We start from the raw sequence: 17,597 nt of genomic DNA, 5'->3' as shown, positions 1-17,597 counted from the left end.
AGTATAATGGCCCCACATAGTCCTCCATACAGTATAATGGGCCCCACATAGTCCTCCATACAGAATAATGGCCCACATAGTCCTCCATACAGAATAGTGGGCCCCACATAGTGCTCTATACAGAATAATGGGCCCCACATAGTCCTCCATACAGTATAATGGGCCCCACATAGTCCCCCATACAGAATAATGGCCCCACATAGTCCTCCATACAGTATAATGGGCCCCACATAGTCCTCCATGCAGAATAATGGCCCCACATAGTCCTCCATTTAGTATAATGGGCCCCACATAGTCCTCCATACAGTATTATGGGCACCACATAGTCCTCCATACAGTATAATGGGCCCCGCATAGTCCTCTATACAGTATTATGGGCACCACATAGTCCTCCATACAGTATAATGGACACCACATAGTCCTCCATACAGTATAATGGGCCTCACATAGTCCTCCATACAGTATAATGGGCCCCACATAGTCCTCCATACAGTATAATGGGCCCCACATAGTCCTCCATACAGAATAATGGCCCCACATAGTCCTCCTCACAGTATAATGTACACCACATAGTCCTCCATACAGTATAATGGACACCACATAGTCCTCCATACAGAATAATGGGCCCACATAGTCCTCCACACAGTATAATGGACACCACATAGTCCTCCATACAGTATAATGGACACCACATAGTCCTCCATACAGTATTATAAGCCCCATATAATGCTCCATACAGAATAATGGACCCCATATAATGCTCCATACAGAATAATGGACCCCATATAATGCTCCATACAGAATAATGGACCCCATATAATGCTCCATACAGAATACTGGCCCCCATAAAATGCTCCATACAAAATACTGGCCCCCATGTAATGCTCCATACAGAATACTGGCCCTCATATAATGCTCCATGCAAGCTCGGCCCCATATAATGCCCCATGCAGGCTGGGCCCCCATATAATGCCCCATGCAGGCTGGACCCATATAATGCCCGATGCAGGCTAGGCCCATATAATGCCCCATGCAGGCTGGGGCCAGGGCCGGCGTCAGCACCTGGCGCACCCGGGCAAATGCCGGGGCCCTGAGCAGGCAGAGGGGCCCACTGGCGGTCGCGCACCCCGCTGGGCTATGGGCGGAGGAGAGCGGTGTCAGCGCCCGCCCTTCGCCGCTTGCTCAGGGCCCCGGCAGCCAGATACTTACCTCTCCCCGTGCCTCCGCAGATCAGCTGTCTTCCTGCTCTGCGCTCCCTGTGACGTCTCAGGTCAGAGGGCGCGGTGACGTCTTTACACCGCGCCCTCCCCTGAGCCGTCACAGGGAGCGCTGAGCGGGAAGACGCCGACAACGCTGGAGTTCGGACCCGAGCAGCGGGCAGCGGGCTGCAGGTAGTAGGTGAGGAGAAGGGAGGTGAGTATTTGATTTTTTTTTTTTAATGTATGGAGGCATGGGCATTATATGGGGGGGGGGCATCCTGCATGAGGCATTATAAAGAGAGGGGGGGACATCCTGCATGGGGCATTATAAAGAGGGGGGGCATCCTGCATGGGGCATTATAAAGAGGGGGGTTGACATCCTGCATGGGGCATTATAAGGTGGGGAACAGCCTGCATGGGGCATTATAAGGGGGGGGCAGCCTGTATGGGGCATTATGTGGGGGGTAACAGCCTGCATGGAGCATTAAAAGGGGGGGGCCTGTATGGGGCATTATGTGGGGGGTAACAGCCTGCATGGAGCATTATAAGGGGGGGACAGCCTGTATGGGGCATTATGCGGGGGGTAACAGCCTGCATGCAGCATTATATGGGGGCCAGTATCCTGTATGGAGCGTTATAAGGGAACCGGTATCCTGTATGGAGCGTTATAAGGGGACCGGTATCCTGTATGGAGCGTTATATGGGGGCCAGTATCCTGTATGGAATTTTATAAGGGGACCAGTATCCTGTATGGAGCGTTATATGGGGGCCAGTATCCTGTATGGAGCTTTATAAGGGGACCAGTATCCTGTATGGAGTGTTATATGGGGGCCAGTATTCTGTATGGAGCCTTATATGGGGGCCAGTATTCCGTATGGAGCCTTATATGGAGGCCAGTATTCCATATGGAGCCTTATATGGGGGCCAGTATTCCGTATGGGGCCTTATATGGGGGCCAGTATTCCGTATGGAGCCTTATATGGGGGCCAGTATTCCGTATGGAGCCTTATATGGGGGCCAGTATTCCGTTTGGAGCCTTATATGGGGGCCAGTATTCCGTATGGAGCCTTATATGGGGGCCAGTATTCCGTATGGAGCCTTATATGGAGGCCAGTATTCCATATGGAGTGTAGCGCCCTGAGGATTCGGCTGCTACAGGAGTATTGCACCTCAACCCAGAGGTGTGATATTCCACTCCCGGGTAAGGATGGAGTGTGGAACTGAGCTCGGTAGGCTGCATGCACTACACACATCCCATTTCCGAGGAGCAGACCGACGGTACTCCCACTTAGAAATGTGCAGGTACGACCGAGTCTGTTCCTGGCTGGAGTGGGAGGGGGGTGGTACATCCCATGTAGTGTAGGGGCAGATAGGGGGAGCAGCCTGGGTAAAGATAGGAGCTCATTGGGTGCTGGTCACCTGAGCTCACACATAGAGGGTGTATATAAGGTGGGCACCAACTAAGATCAGGGTCAGATGCAGAGGATCAGATGCAGAGAGTCAGTCAGCTGCAGAGAACAAGTCAGGAGCAGAGGAGAGAAGAAAGACAAAGACCCAGAGTGAGAGAGGAGAAAAGAGAGAGACCCAGAGCACAGAAGAGAAGGACTCTGAGATCCCAACTCAAAGCACCGGGTGAAGAGTCGGCATCAGGGTACCGGAACCCAAGCTGGTGGGGGTAAAAACATTCCCCAGCCAGAGACCGGAGACCGTGGGCAGCGTCTGCCACGGTCACCCATCACATCCACCCCGAAGGCACACCACATGAAGGGTCAGGGAACCCAGGGCCAAGGGTGTCCCAACAGAAGGCCCGAGGGAGCTGGACCTAGGTGGATTACTGGTGGGGACGGCCAGAGAACGGGACAGAAAGAGAGCTCAGGGCCACGCTCCGGACTTGTTTGGGGGTTGGCTGGATCCAGGACCTGGTGGACGCAGCACGGCTCGGGTGGTCACTAGCAGCTGGAGTGACCAGTACAACATCTGCAGTAAGTAAACACCCTTAACTGCACAACCCGACTCTGTCTTCACTGCCGTCTGCACTACACCACCACAACCCCCATCCTCTGCGCCTGTCCCCTCTGAGGCTATACCCCTCCCGTTGGGGGTTATCCCACCAAGCTGCGCACCCACCATCAGCCTCAGCGGACCCTGCTGCAGCGGCGGCCACAGTGACCGCATCACAACGGGTGGCGTAGTCGACACAAAAGAACTCTTAATAACATCTGTAGGACTGCCACATAACACTGAGCTTGACGCCCTGGGCACGGGCCGGGTCACAGCCGCTCGGAGACTACAAACCCCCCCATCTGATCCGGTGCCGGGTATTCCCCTCAAAAAGGAATATGTCCCAGGGGGCGCGTCAACTTTGGCGTAGTCGGCAGGATTACGTGCCCGCAACACCCGGGTACTGCGTGCCTGAAGAAAAGTGCAAGTTTACCTCAGAAAGAAGTCTCCCGCCGGTTCCGGAGGGTCCACGCCATCGGACTCCATCACCAGTCGTTTCCCGCCGATTGTCCGCCATTTCCAACTTGTTCCCGCCATCTGCAGAGTTTCCCGCCACTGGGCGACGCTTCCCGCCAAAACCGCAGATTTCCCGCCTTGGAAGAGCAGCGGACGCCATTATGGGCGTGCCAAAGGAGGGCAAGAGGCCACCTCCCATCGTGGGCCAGGACAGAAAATGGCGCCAAAAGTGGAAACCGCCCCCACCAACAGAGACTGTGATGCTGGAGGTGTCTGTCAGCGTGAAAGAACTACCCCTGGAGCTGACAGTCACCGAGTTGCCCCGGGACCGCCCTCGAAGTGGGAGGAGACGAAAGGAGAGAACAAAGATGGGTGCCGCCTGGAGCAGTCTGGAGCGAGCGCACCCGGAGGCAGGAAGCCTGGAGAGGAGTAGCAGAGAAGCTCACCCGGAGATGTCCAGAGAGCAGAGCAGCACCGGCCCGCTGGCCAGGAGCCTGCTGGAAGAAGAGCAGAGCAGCACCGACCCGTTGGTCAGGAGCCTGCTGGACACCACGACCCCACTAGGCCTAGTGGAGGTCCTTGCACAGCTCCCCCGAGACCGGGAGTGTGCGCAGACTGCCCTGGAGGGCCTCGCACGGAGGATGGCCCGGGTACAGCGCGAGATATTGGCGGAATGGAGCCGGGAGATGGCCCAGCAAGCTGAAACCAAGACGCAAGCTGAAACCAAGACCCGGAGCACGCCAGCCGAGATGAGGAAGGAGACCGCCTCTGAGGATGGCGCGGGAGGACCCAAGGCCGGAGACGGCGCCGAGGAGGGAGCCGAACGCATGGAGGCAGGTAAAGGGGACGTCTATACCCCAAACCAGGACACCGCTTACCTGCCCCAGCTCCCCGTCGCAGAGCCCGAAAGTCCCCCTGCTGTGCCCGAAAACGCCATGTCACCGATGCAGACTAGACCCCAACCGGAAGCCGCCGCCGCGACCCCTGTGACGTCACACGCCTCGACCCCGAGCGTGACCAAGCAGGAAGTACCACCAGCCTGGTCGCAAGGCCTAGTACCCCCGGGCGTCGCATCACCAACAGCGCCCCCTACCTCCGCGGAGCCTCCGGCCTGGCCGCAAGGCCAGGTAGCCCAGGGCGCCGCCGTATTAACGGTGCCCTTCACCTTCCAGGTGCCCCAGGCCTGGCCGCAAGGCCTGGGCAACCCGGGCGCCACCACCACCGCGCCCGCACCCGTAAAACCAAGGGTGCCACGTCTGGGAGAGGACTTGTTTGCCCAGCACACGTGGCCGGACGGGCAGCCTTTCATCTGGCCCCAGAAGTATTACGAACTGGAGCACCAGAGGAGGGTTGGGGCCATGTGTGCACCCCTGATTCCGGCTCCGAAGCCCGTAATAAGGATCTCGCCCCCGCTAGCGGAAACACAGTTTGAGTGGGACCCCACCGGAGAAGATCTAATGGGGTTCACTCAGGAAACTAGGGCAGCTGCAGCAGAGCGTGCGGAGTGCTGCCGCCAACAGCTCGAGGAGTTTGCGAGGGAGCGGAGAGAGAGGCGGGTCCGGGAACAACAGGCCCAAATAAGGAGCGCCGAGCAAAAGAGCCGGACCAGGAGGGACCCCCGTGCAGCGCACAGTCCCCGTACCACCGGGACTGTAATCAAGTTCAACCAGCAGCATGGGTGGGGCTTCATTCGAGACAACAACACCCCCGGCGACGTCTTTGTCACGCGCAGAGACGTGGAGTCCCATCTGCCGGAGGGGCACAGGGGTCGTGACCTCTACATCGGAGATGAGGTCACCTTTACCCGGCACAAGTGTGCCAAGGGACCTTATGCCCTCCACGTACACCGCCTGACGGAGGAGGAGTTGCGGTGCGAGGAGGAGGAGCAAGAGGACCCGGACGGGTCTGAAGTAACAACCAGCTGTAAGCAAAGAGCAGGAGGAAGACGCCGTTGAGTGCGGCAGAGCAAGTGATGTAAATAGTTACCCGACCGGGTACCAAAGAAACTGTTGATATATATATATATATAGTCCCCGTTGGGACCAGCTGAGTGAACTGTTTACCCGTTAACCCCTTAATCCCACAGGCTGAGGACTGTGAGCAGCCATTCCCTTCCCTCTACCTGGCCGAGGACTGAGAGCGGCCAACTTCCCCTGTATATAGTTGCGCTTCCTAAAGCGCCCCCTACCGGTTTTATAGGAAAACCAGTTTTTCTAAGAGACTGTCGCACTTTTCCCGGACACACGTTGCACAGTGTCCGGAGGAGGAACCTGAAACAAGAGACGACGAGAATGTTTATATGAAAAGTTTTATATATATAATGTTTTATATGTTTTATTATGTTTATATGAAAAAAAAATTTTGTATGTTTTGGTGTTATTTATGTCTTACAGCCCGAGGACGTGCTGTGATTTACCAGGGGGGAATGTAGCGCCCTGAGGATTCGGCTGCTACAGGAGTATTGCACCTCAACCCAGAGGTGTGATATTCCACTCCCGGGTAAGGATGGAGTGTGGAACTGAGCTCGGTAGGCTGCATGCACTACACACATCCCATTTCCGAGGAGCAGACCGACGGTACTCCCACTTAGAAATGTGCAGGTACGACCGAGTCTGTTCCTGGCTGGAGTGGGAGGGGGGTGGTACATCCCATGTAGTGTAGGGGCAGATAGGGGGAGCAGCCTGGGTAAAGATAGGAGCTCATTGGGTGCTGGTCACCTGAGCTCACACATAGAGGGTGTATATAAGGTGGGCACCAACTAAGATCAGGGTCAGATGCAGAGGATCAGATGCAGAGAGTCAGTCAGCTGCAGAGAACAAGTCAGGAGCAGAGGAGAGAAGAAAGACAAAGACCCAGAGTGAGAGAGGAGAAAAGAGAGAGACCCAGAGCACAGAAGAGAAGGACTCTGAGATCCCAACTCAAAGCACCGGGTGAAGAGTCGGCATCAGGGTACCGGAACCCAAGCTGGTGGGGGTAAAAACATTCCCCAGCCAGAGACCGGAGACCGTGGGCAGCGTCTGCCACGGTCACCCATCACATCCACCCCGAAGGCACACCACATGAAGGGTCAGGGAACCCAGGGCCAAGGGTGTCCCAACAGAAGGCCCGAGGGAGCTGGACCTAGGTGGATTACTGGTGGGGACGGCCAGAGAACGGGACAGAAAGAGAGCTCAGGGCCACGCTCCGGACTTGTTTGGGGGTTGGCTGGATCCAGGACCTGGTGGACGCAGCACGGCTCGGGTGGTCACTAGCAGCTGGAGTGACCAGTACAACATCTGCAGTAAGTAAACACCCTTAACTGCACAACCCGACTCTGTCTTCACTGCCGTCTGCACTACACCACCACAACCCCCATCCTCTGCGCCTGTCCCCTCTGAGGCTATACCCCTCCCGTTGGGGGTTATCCCACCAAGCTGCGCACCCACCATCAGCCTCAGCGGACCCTGCTGCAGCGGCGGCCACAGTGACCGCATCACAACGGGTGGCGTAGTCGACACAAAAGAACTCTTAATAACATCTGTAGGACTGCCACATAACACTGAGCTTGACGCCCTGGGCACGGGCCGGGTCACAGCCGCTCGGAGACTACAAACCCCCCCATCTGATCCGGTGCCGGGTATTCCCCTCAAAAAGGAATATGTCCCAGGGGGCGCGTCATGGAGCCTTATATGGGGGCCAGTATTCCGTATGGGGCCTTATATGGGGGCCAGTATTCCGTATGGAGCCTTATATGGGGGCCAGTATTCCGTATGGAGCCTTATATGGGGGCCAGTATTCCGTATGGAGCCTTATATGGGGGCCAGTATTCCGTATGGAGCCTTATATGGGGGCCAGTATTCCGTATGGAGCCTTATATGGGGGCCAGTATTCCGTATGGAGCCTTATATGGGGGCCAGTATTCCGTATGGGGCCTTATATGGGGGCCAGTATTCCGTATGGAGCCTTATATGGGGGCCAGTATTCCGTATGGAGCCTTATATGGGGGCCAGTATTCTGTATGGAGCCTTATATGGGGGCCAGTATTCCGCATGGAGCCTTATATGGGGGTCAGTATTCCGCATGGAGCCTTATATGGGGGCCAGTATTCCGTATGGGGCCTTATATGGGGGCCAGTATTTCTTATGGGGCCTTATATGGGGGCCAGTATTCCGTATAGGGCCTTATATGGGGGCCAGTATTCCGCCCGGGGGAGGCCACTCGCGGGCGCTGTCATCGGACTCCTCCGCTCACAGGCCCCATAGCGCCCGACGGTGAGTGGGTCCCCCGCTGGATCAGGGCCCTGGCACTTGCTCAGGAGCACCGAGTGCGGACGCCAGGCTTGTGCAGCATAGTCACACTTTTGAGTGCAGTCACTGTACAGATGGACTGGCCATGTACTGCAGATCTGTATTGATGCAAAGGCTACATGCGACCATGGCCAACTATGTGCAATAACATCAGTGACATAATTACACGGCCACTTATGGTGAATGCACAATTTGCTAAAGAACAAAGTGCAATGTTCTGTGATGCCACAAGTTTCCATACTTTGCCAAAGACACTTGTACATTGGATATCCATGTTAGATTACATTTTTTTTTTCATGCAGATTATAGCTATTTCTCCACTTTTACCTTCAGGGCTGTTAGCATCTGCATCCTTAATCCGGTACATACCGTAGGCTGCAGGCTATAGGTGAGAAACATGTGTTGTCTGTTTGTTCTTTTATCTTCTGAATCATAATTAAAACCTTCTTCTGATTTCTTGGAGTGAAGGAAAGAACTGAAGGTAAGACACATAATTGTTACTTATGAAGTTCGATGTTTGTAGTCGAGAATCTGAACATTCCATTGTTTTTTCTTTTGCTCTTTGTCGTAAATTAGATTACTGTGGTCACTGTTTTGCAGCTCTGTGCAACTCTCAGGTTGTGCTTGGCAAGCAAAAGTTAAGGGATAAGTCTTATAATTTAAATAAACTTTTTTTTTTTAGTAAAAATATAATATAGGAGATAATTTTGTGTAAAACAGTTTATGGTATTTGTAAAAGAAAAAGTTTTCATTTCAAATAATGTATATTTCAGGGTGTTATATAATCATGGGAGTCACATTTAGTGGAGGTAAGAAACCTTCTTTTATATATGGGATATGTTAGATTGTGATTTTTCTTTTTTGTCATATTATTTTAGTTTAAGATCTTCTATTTCCTTAGTTTTTTGAAAGGGAACTTGTCATGTAAAATAACACTATTAACTTGCAGATATAGGGTTAATCTGCCTGTTAATAGTGTCTCGCCCAGGGGAATATAGGGGACTCGGTACCCGGGCCTTTTACCTTGTTTAAGATGTCACGGCAGTCGGCTCCCGGGTCCGTACTCTGGGGTCTCTCTTGAAAAAGGTTTTTTTTTGGTCGGTAACAGTTTTTGTCTCGTGACGCCACCTGTGGTTTCTGGTAACGGGTACCAGCGCTGCTGCAGACCTCTGGGGCAGGTGTTAGGGCAGCTGGGTTGGTGCAGATGGGGCAGAGCACAGCCCCAGGGCAATGTAGGTGCAGATGGTGATGCTGGGCGTTGTAGTGCAGAAGAGATGGCGCAGCAGAAGTAACTGACAGAGACAGGAGATTCACTTCAGTACCTTTACTGGTGCAGATGTCAGGTACGGTCCAGGGTACTCGGTAGGAAGGGTGCACTTCAGGACTCTCCCCAGTGAGCGGGTATAAGGCCTCCTGGTCCGTTTCTCCCTCTCTCTAAGCTCCTGGCCAGCCTGCAACTGGGCCTAGCTTCTGTGTTGTGTTGTTCTCTCACCTGTCGCTTGGTAGTAGGACCTTTCTCTGGCAACCACTATCCCTGGACGCTGGGGCCTTCGTGGTTCCTAGTCCTGTAAAGGGTTTAGCTTCAGGTCGACCAGGGATCTGTAATCCTCCTGGTATGCCGGTAATCCCTATTGGGTGTAGAGGACCCTGTAGGCGCGGACCCGGTGTCCGGTTTCTATTCTGGGGTGAGCCTGTGATACTCCTCTGCCCCCTTAACTCCTTTCTCCTCTCCTTATTTCCTCCGGCCACACTCGGGGCCCTCAACTCAGCAGCAGACGTGCTGCTCCTTCACTGGTCTCAGCGCCAGCACGCTCTCAGACTTCCTCTCTGTCTGAACTGAACTGCCTAACTGGACCACGTCTTCTGCCACGCCAAACGGGTTTTTGTTCTGTGGTCTTCTTGTATGCAACAAGTAAGGGGCACTTTGATAAGTGCAACTATTTACAAGGAAAGTTTTTGGCTGCTCACAGTCCTCAGCCTACAAGTCTTTGTACCCTTACGGGTAACTAAATGAACACATTATTTTCAGTTCACACAATAAATAAATAACGTAGGCAATACCCAACTGGGTAACTATTTACAATTTAGGCATTTTGTATTTTAATCCCTAAACCTGGCAGGGATTTGGCCTTGTGTGATGCGTGTGGACCTTCGTAGCACTGGGGTGATACTGGTGTCTGTGCATGCACTCTCTGTTAACCTATCAGGTGTACGTGCTGGTAGATTATAAAGCTGCCTCAATCTCTCTATGGGACTGGCAAGTGCACTGATTACTGGGCCTTCAGGCTCTGCCTCAACGGGTGATCCTCCTCTTACTGGGGACTCTTCCTGTTCCTGAGCAGGTTCTTCTAGGGCGCTCACAGGTTCTTCTTGTGGTGGAGGCTCTTCTGGTGGTTGACAGAAGTGTATTACTGGTATAATAACTGCTCCCATCAAGTTGAGGCCAGTCCGCAGGGAAGTCTCCTAGAACTGTATGAAGTACATCTTCCTTGGGTTTCTCCGGTATTACAAGAGGTGCTTCTTCCTCCGGTGTCTTCAGTAGACCTGGGCACAATTTCAAGTGGTCTCTTGAGACTGTTGCGGTTGTTTTACCTCCATCCTTGCTGATCAGGCAGGTTTTGGTGTTGTCAAATTTGGAATTCAACACTGTGTAGGGCTCTCTTTCCCACTGGTCATCGAGCTTGTGACCTCTTCTTTTCCGCTTGAGCTCTATTTCTCCTGGTGCCAAGGGTTCTGCTGGTGCATGCTTATTGTACTGTTCTTCTTGTCTTTCCCTCACCTTGTTTAGACTGTCTTCGACACAGGCCTGTACTTTCCTGTACTGCTCTTGCCGACTTGTGTCCCAATCTTCAGTGGACATATCTGCAGTAGGTTCTACCACTCCGAGCTCCAGGTCCATGGGCAATTTTCCAGGTCTTGCCCTCGTAAGGTACGCTGGGGTACAATTTGTAGAACTCACGGGTATGTGGTTATACAGGTCCACTAGGTCAGGTAGCTTGTCTGGCCACTGGTTCCTCTCTTCCAAAGGTAGAGTTTTTAGCAGGTCTATAACGATGTTATTCATTTTCTCGCGCATACCGTTGGTTTGCAGATGATATGGCGTAGTCCGGATCTTCTTGCATCCATACAGGTGACAGAATTCCTTGAAAAGCTCAGCTTCAAAAGCAGGGCCTTGATCTGTTAGCACCTTGTCCGGATATCCATGGGGTCTGCAGAAGTAGGCTTGAAACATTCTTGCTGCAGTTTCTGCTGTCAGATTCTTGACGGGGGCTACCACCAGGAACCGGGAATAGTGATCCACCATGGTCAGGGCATAGGAGTAGCCTGATCTGCTGGGTGACAGTTTGACGTGATCCAGAGCGACAATCTCCAGGGGTTGGGTTGTTTTAATGGACTGCAAGGGTGCTTTCTGGCTGCCGTAGTCTTTCCTTCTGAGGCTACAGGGTCCACAATTCCGGCACCACCTTTCTATGGAACTCCGCATTCCAACTCAATACAACCGGTTCTTCAGCAGGATTTCCAGATTCTTCCAGCCAAAGTGACCTGCTTGGTCATGGTAGGCCTCTAACACCATTTGGATATCTGTCCTAGGTACAACAATCTGCCATTTCATGGGTCTTGGGGTTGACATACCTTCTGCACAGCTTCTCTCTGTAGATGAACAGCCGGCTTCTCTCATTCCACAGGTGTTTGGCTTGTGGAGGAGCATCCTTCTATAGGTGAGAACCTTCTTGGGTTATCAGTCTTTTGATGAGGCTGACAACTGGGTCACTGTCCTGGGTCTCCTTCCAGCTGTGATGAGGTAGAGGGTTTGGCGTCCTACCATGACATCTTCTGGAGGTGTGCTGCTCGTGGACCATTCCATTTCTGTGGAAAGCAGGTAGTTCAATTTCTTCGAGATCATCCACTTCATCCTCGGTGGGGCATTCTTGACAAGGCATCAGCATTGGTATTCTTGTGACCTGCCCGGTACTTGATTGTGAACTGATAATTCAACAGTCTGGCTACCCAACTCTGTTACATGGCTCCCAACCTGGCTATCTCCAGGTGTGTCAAGGGATTATTGTCGGTAAAGGCTGTGAATTTAGTTGAGGCTAGGTAATGTTTGAATCTTTCAGTGATAGCCCAGACCAAGGCCAGGAACTCCAGCTTGAAGGAACTGTAATTCTCCGGGTTCCTCTCAGTAGGGCAAAGCTTCCTACTGGCATACTCAATTACCTTTTCTCTGCCGTTTTGCTTCTGAGACAACACAGCTCCCAGTCCCTCGTTGCTGGCATCGGTGTACAACAGGAAAGGCTGGCTGTAGTCAGGGTAAGCCAGGATTTCTTCACCAGTTAGGACTTCCTTCATTACTGCAAAGGATTCAGCCTGTTCCTTACCCCACTGGAATGGGGGATTTTTACCTCTCTTGGACTGTCCTACCAGGAGATTTTGTAAAGGTGCTGCCTTTTTGGTGTAATCCTTTATGAACTTCCTGTAGTACCCGACCAGTCCCAGAAACTGACGTACTTCCTTGATGTTTCTCAGTTCAGGCCACTTCTGGATGGCAGTGACTTTCTCCGGGTCTGGTGCTACTCCCTCTGAGCTGACTATGTGTCCCAGGTACTGAACCTTCTGTTTGAGCAGGTGGCACTTGGAAGGTTTTAGTTTCATCCCAAACTGGGACAATGCTTCAAATACCTCCGCCAGGTGCTTCAGATGGTCTTCATACGTCCTCGAGTACACGATAACGTCATCCAGGTACAGCAGCACTGTCTCAAAGTTCCGGTGTCCTAAGCAACACTCCATCAGCCTCTGGAACGTTCCGGGTGCGTTGCAGAGTCCAAATGGCATGTTGTTGAACTCGCATAATCCCATCGGGGTGGTGAAGGCTGTCTTCTCCCGGTCTTCCTCAGCAACAGAGACTTGCCAGTACCCGCTAGTGAGATCCAATGTAGAGAAAAAATTGGCAGATTTTAGTGCAGCCAGGGGTTCCTCTATACGGGGAAAAGGGTATGCATCTTTATGTGTTATCCTATTAATTTGTCTGTAATCTACATACATCCTCATGCTACCGTCCTTCTTTCTGACCAAGACCAGGGAAGCTGCCCAGGGGCTACAGCTATCCCTTACTACCCCTGCCTTTTTCATGTCATGCAACATTTCTTTGGCTTTTTGGTAATGTGCTGGTGGTATGGGTCTGTAACGCTCCATATGGGTGGATGGTTACCGGTGGGTATGTGGTGTTGTACCCTTTTAACCTTTCCAAAATCAAGTGGGTGTTTACTAAACACTTGTTCATATTCCTGAACCACTCTGTAGACACCGTATTTCTGATGGACAGGAGTGGCGTCAGTCCCAAGATGGAGCTGTTGACACCATTCCTCCAGCTGGGCTTTGGAGTCATTGTCCTCCACTGTATCCGGTGGGGTCAAGGATTCCACTGTGTGTATGGCAGCATTATTCACAGTATACAGTCTGGCAACAGTGGGGTATCGTGGCAATTTAACTTCCTCCTCCCCACAATTTAGGAGACATACAGGTACCCTACCATTGCGTACATCAACTACCCCTCTAGCAGTTAGGAGTGTAGGTCTGTGTTCTGAGCTAGTGGGCTCCGCTACCGCCTGGTAGTTCTGTCCCCTGAGACCTATTGCTGCCCTACGCCAAATCAGCATTTCACTCATTGGGGGAATCACAATGGGTATCGGGTCTGTCACCCGTACATTACCAATCTCACCACCCGTTAGTTTTACCTGCTGCTGGTGCAGGAGGGCTCGAATTTCCTTCTGGAGCACCTTCCTCTGCTCCGGTTTGACAGTGTCAGCCATCTGCTGGAGTAAGAACAACACTTCTCCTAAACAGTTACCAACTACATTTGTACCAAGTATGATATACAAGTCTGTATCACCAGGGTTAGACTCCACTACAATCAGCCCTTGGTCCTTTAGTTCCGCTCTCCCCACCTTCACTGTCACGTCGCTAACCCCTACTAGGTTAAGAGGAAGGCCATTGGATGCATACACAGAGAGATTTGGGGCTGGCGGATGGAGTTCATCTAGGGACCAGTACCTTTTGTAGAGGATGTCAGATATGATGGTTACCTGTGACCCGGTGTCCAGTAGTGCAGGTGTTGCTATTCCACCCAGCACGATGGACAGGAAAGGCCTTCCTCCTACAAACCGGTGGTACCAGCTTGATGGGCCTGGTTGGTCTACTCCTGGGTGTCGGCTCTCAGCCCCAGGGTTTGCCCGTTTAAAGGACAGGTCCGGGTGGTATGGCCTGCCTTGTGGGAGCGGTAGAAGACGAATTCTCTTGGAGGGCGACGTTGGTCGTTGGTTCTCCCACGGGGTGGCGTTGTACTCCTTCTTCTCCTCATCCAGGGGACATCCTCAGGACTGTCGGCGAGTAGGATCCTTCCCTCCGGCTGAGGCTCCGCCTGTAGCTGCAGGACGCTCAGGACAGTGGTCAGGGTTTTACTTAGCTGACGCACTTCAAAGCGCAGGCTGTCCAGCTCGCTAGGGGGCACTGTTTGCACCTTTGTTTCAGCCGCTAATGAAGGGGCAGTGAGTGCTGTGGCCATTGGGGTGGCCCCACCCTGGTAGCGCTGGATAGCAGTATCTGATGTTTCCAGGGGCTGAAGGCCCTTAATAGCCATGTCCTTCAGGGTGTCAAAGGTGGCATTTGGATGATCTAAGGCCCACCACCGTACAGTTCTGCTCTCCTCCTGGGACCTTAACCCCCGGATGAATTGTTCTGTCAGCATTTTGTTCTCATCATGTATGCTGGCTGGACTAACCTGTTTCAGGGCCCGCAGGGCTTCTTGTAGACGCCAGGCATAGTCCTGGATAATGTCCTCAGGTTTCTGGGTACAGTGGTAGAACCTCATCCAAAGATCTGTCTCAGTGCGATTTTCAAAGACAGTTTGCAGTCTCTTAAATATAATGGATACTGATTCCTGGTCCGCGGCTGGCCAGGTTTCAGCTTCCCGCTCTGCGGCACCAGTCAATTGTCCCAGCACAACAGCGGCTCTCTGTTTACCAGTCATTGAGTACATGTCTAATACACCGCATATTTTCCTTTTGAATCCAGACAGGGTGTCTGGTTTGCCATCATACTGGGGAAGCAATTTTGCTCCGGGGATGTACGGCAGGGCCATGAGCATGACTGGAATCGCGACCCCTGCTGGTGGGGCAGCTGCTCCGGTCTGAGCAGCGCCGGGCGCGAGTTGAGCATCAGGAGCGATAACCGGCGCTCCGGCGTTTTGCTGGTCGTCAGCCATGGTTGCGCCCCCTAGTGAACCGTAGCCTACCTCCTTTACTTTTGATCGGGTAGGCCGCAGCTCCGCAGGCGACGGTCTTTTTCCAGGACCTTGCGTTTCCCTCACGGCTGACGTCAGAGCGTGCGCTTGACAACGGTCTCCTTCCAGGACCCGACGCTTCCTGGTTCGACGTCGAGGCGCGAGGCGGGGCCTGGGCTTCGCACGCTACCAACAGTCACGCCTCTCTGGTTCCCGCGGTTACGCCTCTCTTCTTCCCGCTCGCTCGGCGATGCGGTAATGGCGGCGATGTTCACCACAGTACAAACACAGTTCAATTACGGCACACAGTAAATGGTGGCAACGGGCACGAAATCCTGTTCGGGACGCCAGGAAGAGAGTGTCTCGCCCAGGGGGATATAGGGGACTCTGTACCCGGGCCTTTTACCTTGTTTACTCTGGGGTCTCTCTTGAAAAAGGGTTTTTTTTGGTCAGTAACAGTTTTTGTCTCGTGACGCCACCTGTGGTTTCTGGTGACGGGTACCAGCGCTGCTGCAGACCTCTGGGGCAGGTGTTAGGGCAGCTGGGTTGGTGCGGCTCTCCACGGGCAGAGCACAGCCCCAGGGCAGTGTAGGTGCAGATGGTGATGCTGGGCTTTGTAGTGCAGAAGAGATGGCGCAGCAGGAGTAACTGACAGAGACAGGAGATTCACTTCAGTACCTTTACTGTTGCAGATGTCAGGTACGGTCCAGGGTACTCGGTAGGAAGGGTGCACTTCAGGACTCTCCCCAGTGAGCGGGTATAAAGCCTCCTGGTCCATTTCTCCCTCTCTCTAAGCTCCTGGCCAGCCTGCAGCCGGCCTAGTTTCTGTGTTGTGTTGTACTCTCACCTGTCGCTTGGTAGTAGGACCTTTCTCTGGCAACCACTATCCCTGGATGCTGGGGCCTTCGTGGTTCCTAGTCCTGTAAAGGGTTTAGCTTCAGGTCGATCAGGGATCTGTAATCCTCTTGGTATGCCGGTAATCCCTACTGGGTGTAGAGGACCCTGTAGGCGTGGACCCGGTGTCCGGTTTGTATTCTGGGGTGAGCCTATGATGCTCCTCTGCCCCCTTAACTCCTTTCTCCTCTCCTCTTTGCCTCCGGCCACACTCGGGGCCCTCAACTCAGCAGCAGACGTGCTGCTCCTTCACTGGTCTCAGCGCCAGCACGCTCTCAGACTTCCTCTCTGTCTGAACTGAACTGCATAACTCCACCCTCCATATATATATATCCCTAACAGGGCTCCCTCTGGTGGTCTGAGGTGGAAGGGTGGAGGTGTCTGTTTGTAGTGAGGGCCTCTTGTGGAGAAGTCCATCCATGCACCCTTTTGGGTCCTGTGGTACCTGTAGTAGCAGGGTGCCACAATAGCACACTGCAACCGTGCAGAGCCGGCACTGAGAGCCCCACTGATAGGAGGAAATTAACTTTATTCCCCCGGGCAGCGTCGTTCTTTCAATCACGGGGCAGCACTGACACGGTTTCAGTCACCACTCAGTGCATAGGTTAATCCTATATCTGCAGATTAATAGTGTTATTTTACATAACAGGTTCCCTTTAAACCTCTACTTATGCAATTTGTTTCTCCATTACTGAAAAAATTCTGTTTTAATCATTATGTAAATGAGCTTAAGTGCTCTGGGAGTGTCAGAGCACTTCCCAAGCCTTTTCCTCCTTTTTTAAACCTATGTAACTATGATTGTATTGTTACTTTTTATTATTAATCTTTCATAGTATTATTTTTCTTCTTTTAAGGAGTTCAGATATTTATTTTGCTGCTGTGGTCTGGGTTAAGCATTGCTATGATCACAATAGGTAAAGTATGCATCCCACCATCATTATCCTTTGATGTGTCTTAATGAGATGGGATAACAGTAATGTGTGGAAGGATAAAGAAAACTTTTTGGGTGTTCTTCTACCTATGTCACAGAAGACAACTAATGATTTTTCAGTATCAGACAATTCTGAGTATATCCTCTTATATAGCTTATAGGGTGTAAAAAAAATACTTATTTCCGTATATTTTTTCTATCGAGGACTTCTTATCAGATGCGATCGATCACAGACTAGATCACAATATTCTTATAAAAAAATGTGATGGCTGATGCAATCTTATGCAATACATGGTACAGAATTCAGAATTCAGAATAAAATGAATATCTGTAATTAATATTTAACATAGGGAAGTAACTATGATCAGCGCAGAGTTGGCACATGCCCGTGCCCTGGTATAGCTGTCTGCACCTGCCCTAATCCAAACTAGCACCAAAGTACAGCAAGCTCCACGGAGCGGAGATTAGAGTCTTTTCTTTTGGGTGGGATTGTTTTGCTTTTTATGTATTTCATGGATACTGGCAAGATATCAAGACAAATTCTTGAGTAT

The 17,597-nt window shown here is 52.1% G+C and overlaps 1 protein-coding gene across 2 annotated transcripts in view; it reads left to right on the top strand.

Annotated features, from left to right (window-relative positions):
* The first annotated feature begins 8,325 nt into the window (after nucleotides 1-8,325).
* LOC141174554 (transmembrane protein 272-like) overlaps nucleotides 8,326-17,597 on the top strand; it is a 54,052-nt gene continuing 44,780 nt past the window's right edge. Inside the window, exons 1-3 of one of the 2 annotated variants that reach the window (XM_073659491.1) lie at nucleotides 8,341-8,423; nucleotides 8,716-8,751; nucleotides 16,970-17,029. In XM_073659491.1, coding sequence (XP_073515592.1) covers nucleotides 8,730-8,751; nucleotides 16,970-17,029 — 82 coding nt within the window. In that variant the 5' untranslated portion in view covers nucleotides 8,341-8,423; nucleotides 8,716-8,729. Of the gene's footprint in view, nucleotides 8,424-8,715; nucleotides 8,752-16,969; nucleotides 17,030-17,597 lie in introns of both variants that reach the window. The other variant, XM_073659492.1, reaches the window with a different exon arrangement.

The sequence above is a fragment of the Phyllobates terribilis genome, unplaced genomic scaffold (genome assembly GCF_046119375.1).
Source record: "Phyllobates terribilis strain yellow unplaced genomic scaffold, ASM4611937v1 Scaffold_13__5_contigs__length_258822181, whole genome shotgun sequence".
In the NCBI taxonomy this organism is placed as follows: Eukaryota; Metazoa; Chordata; class Amphibia; order Anura; family Dendrobatidae; genus Phyllobates; species Phyllobates terribilis.
Note: the sequence above shows the minus strand (reverse complement) of the source record. Positions and strands in the feature narration are given on the sequence as shown.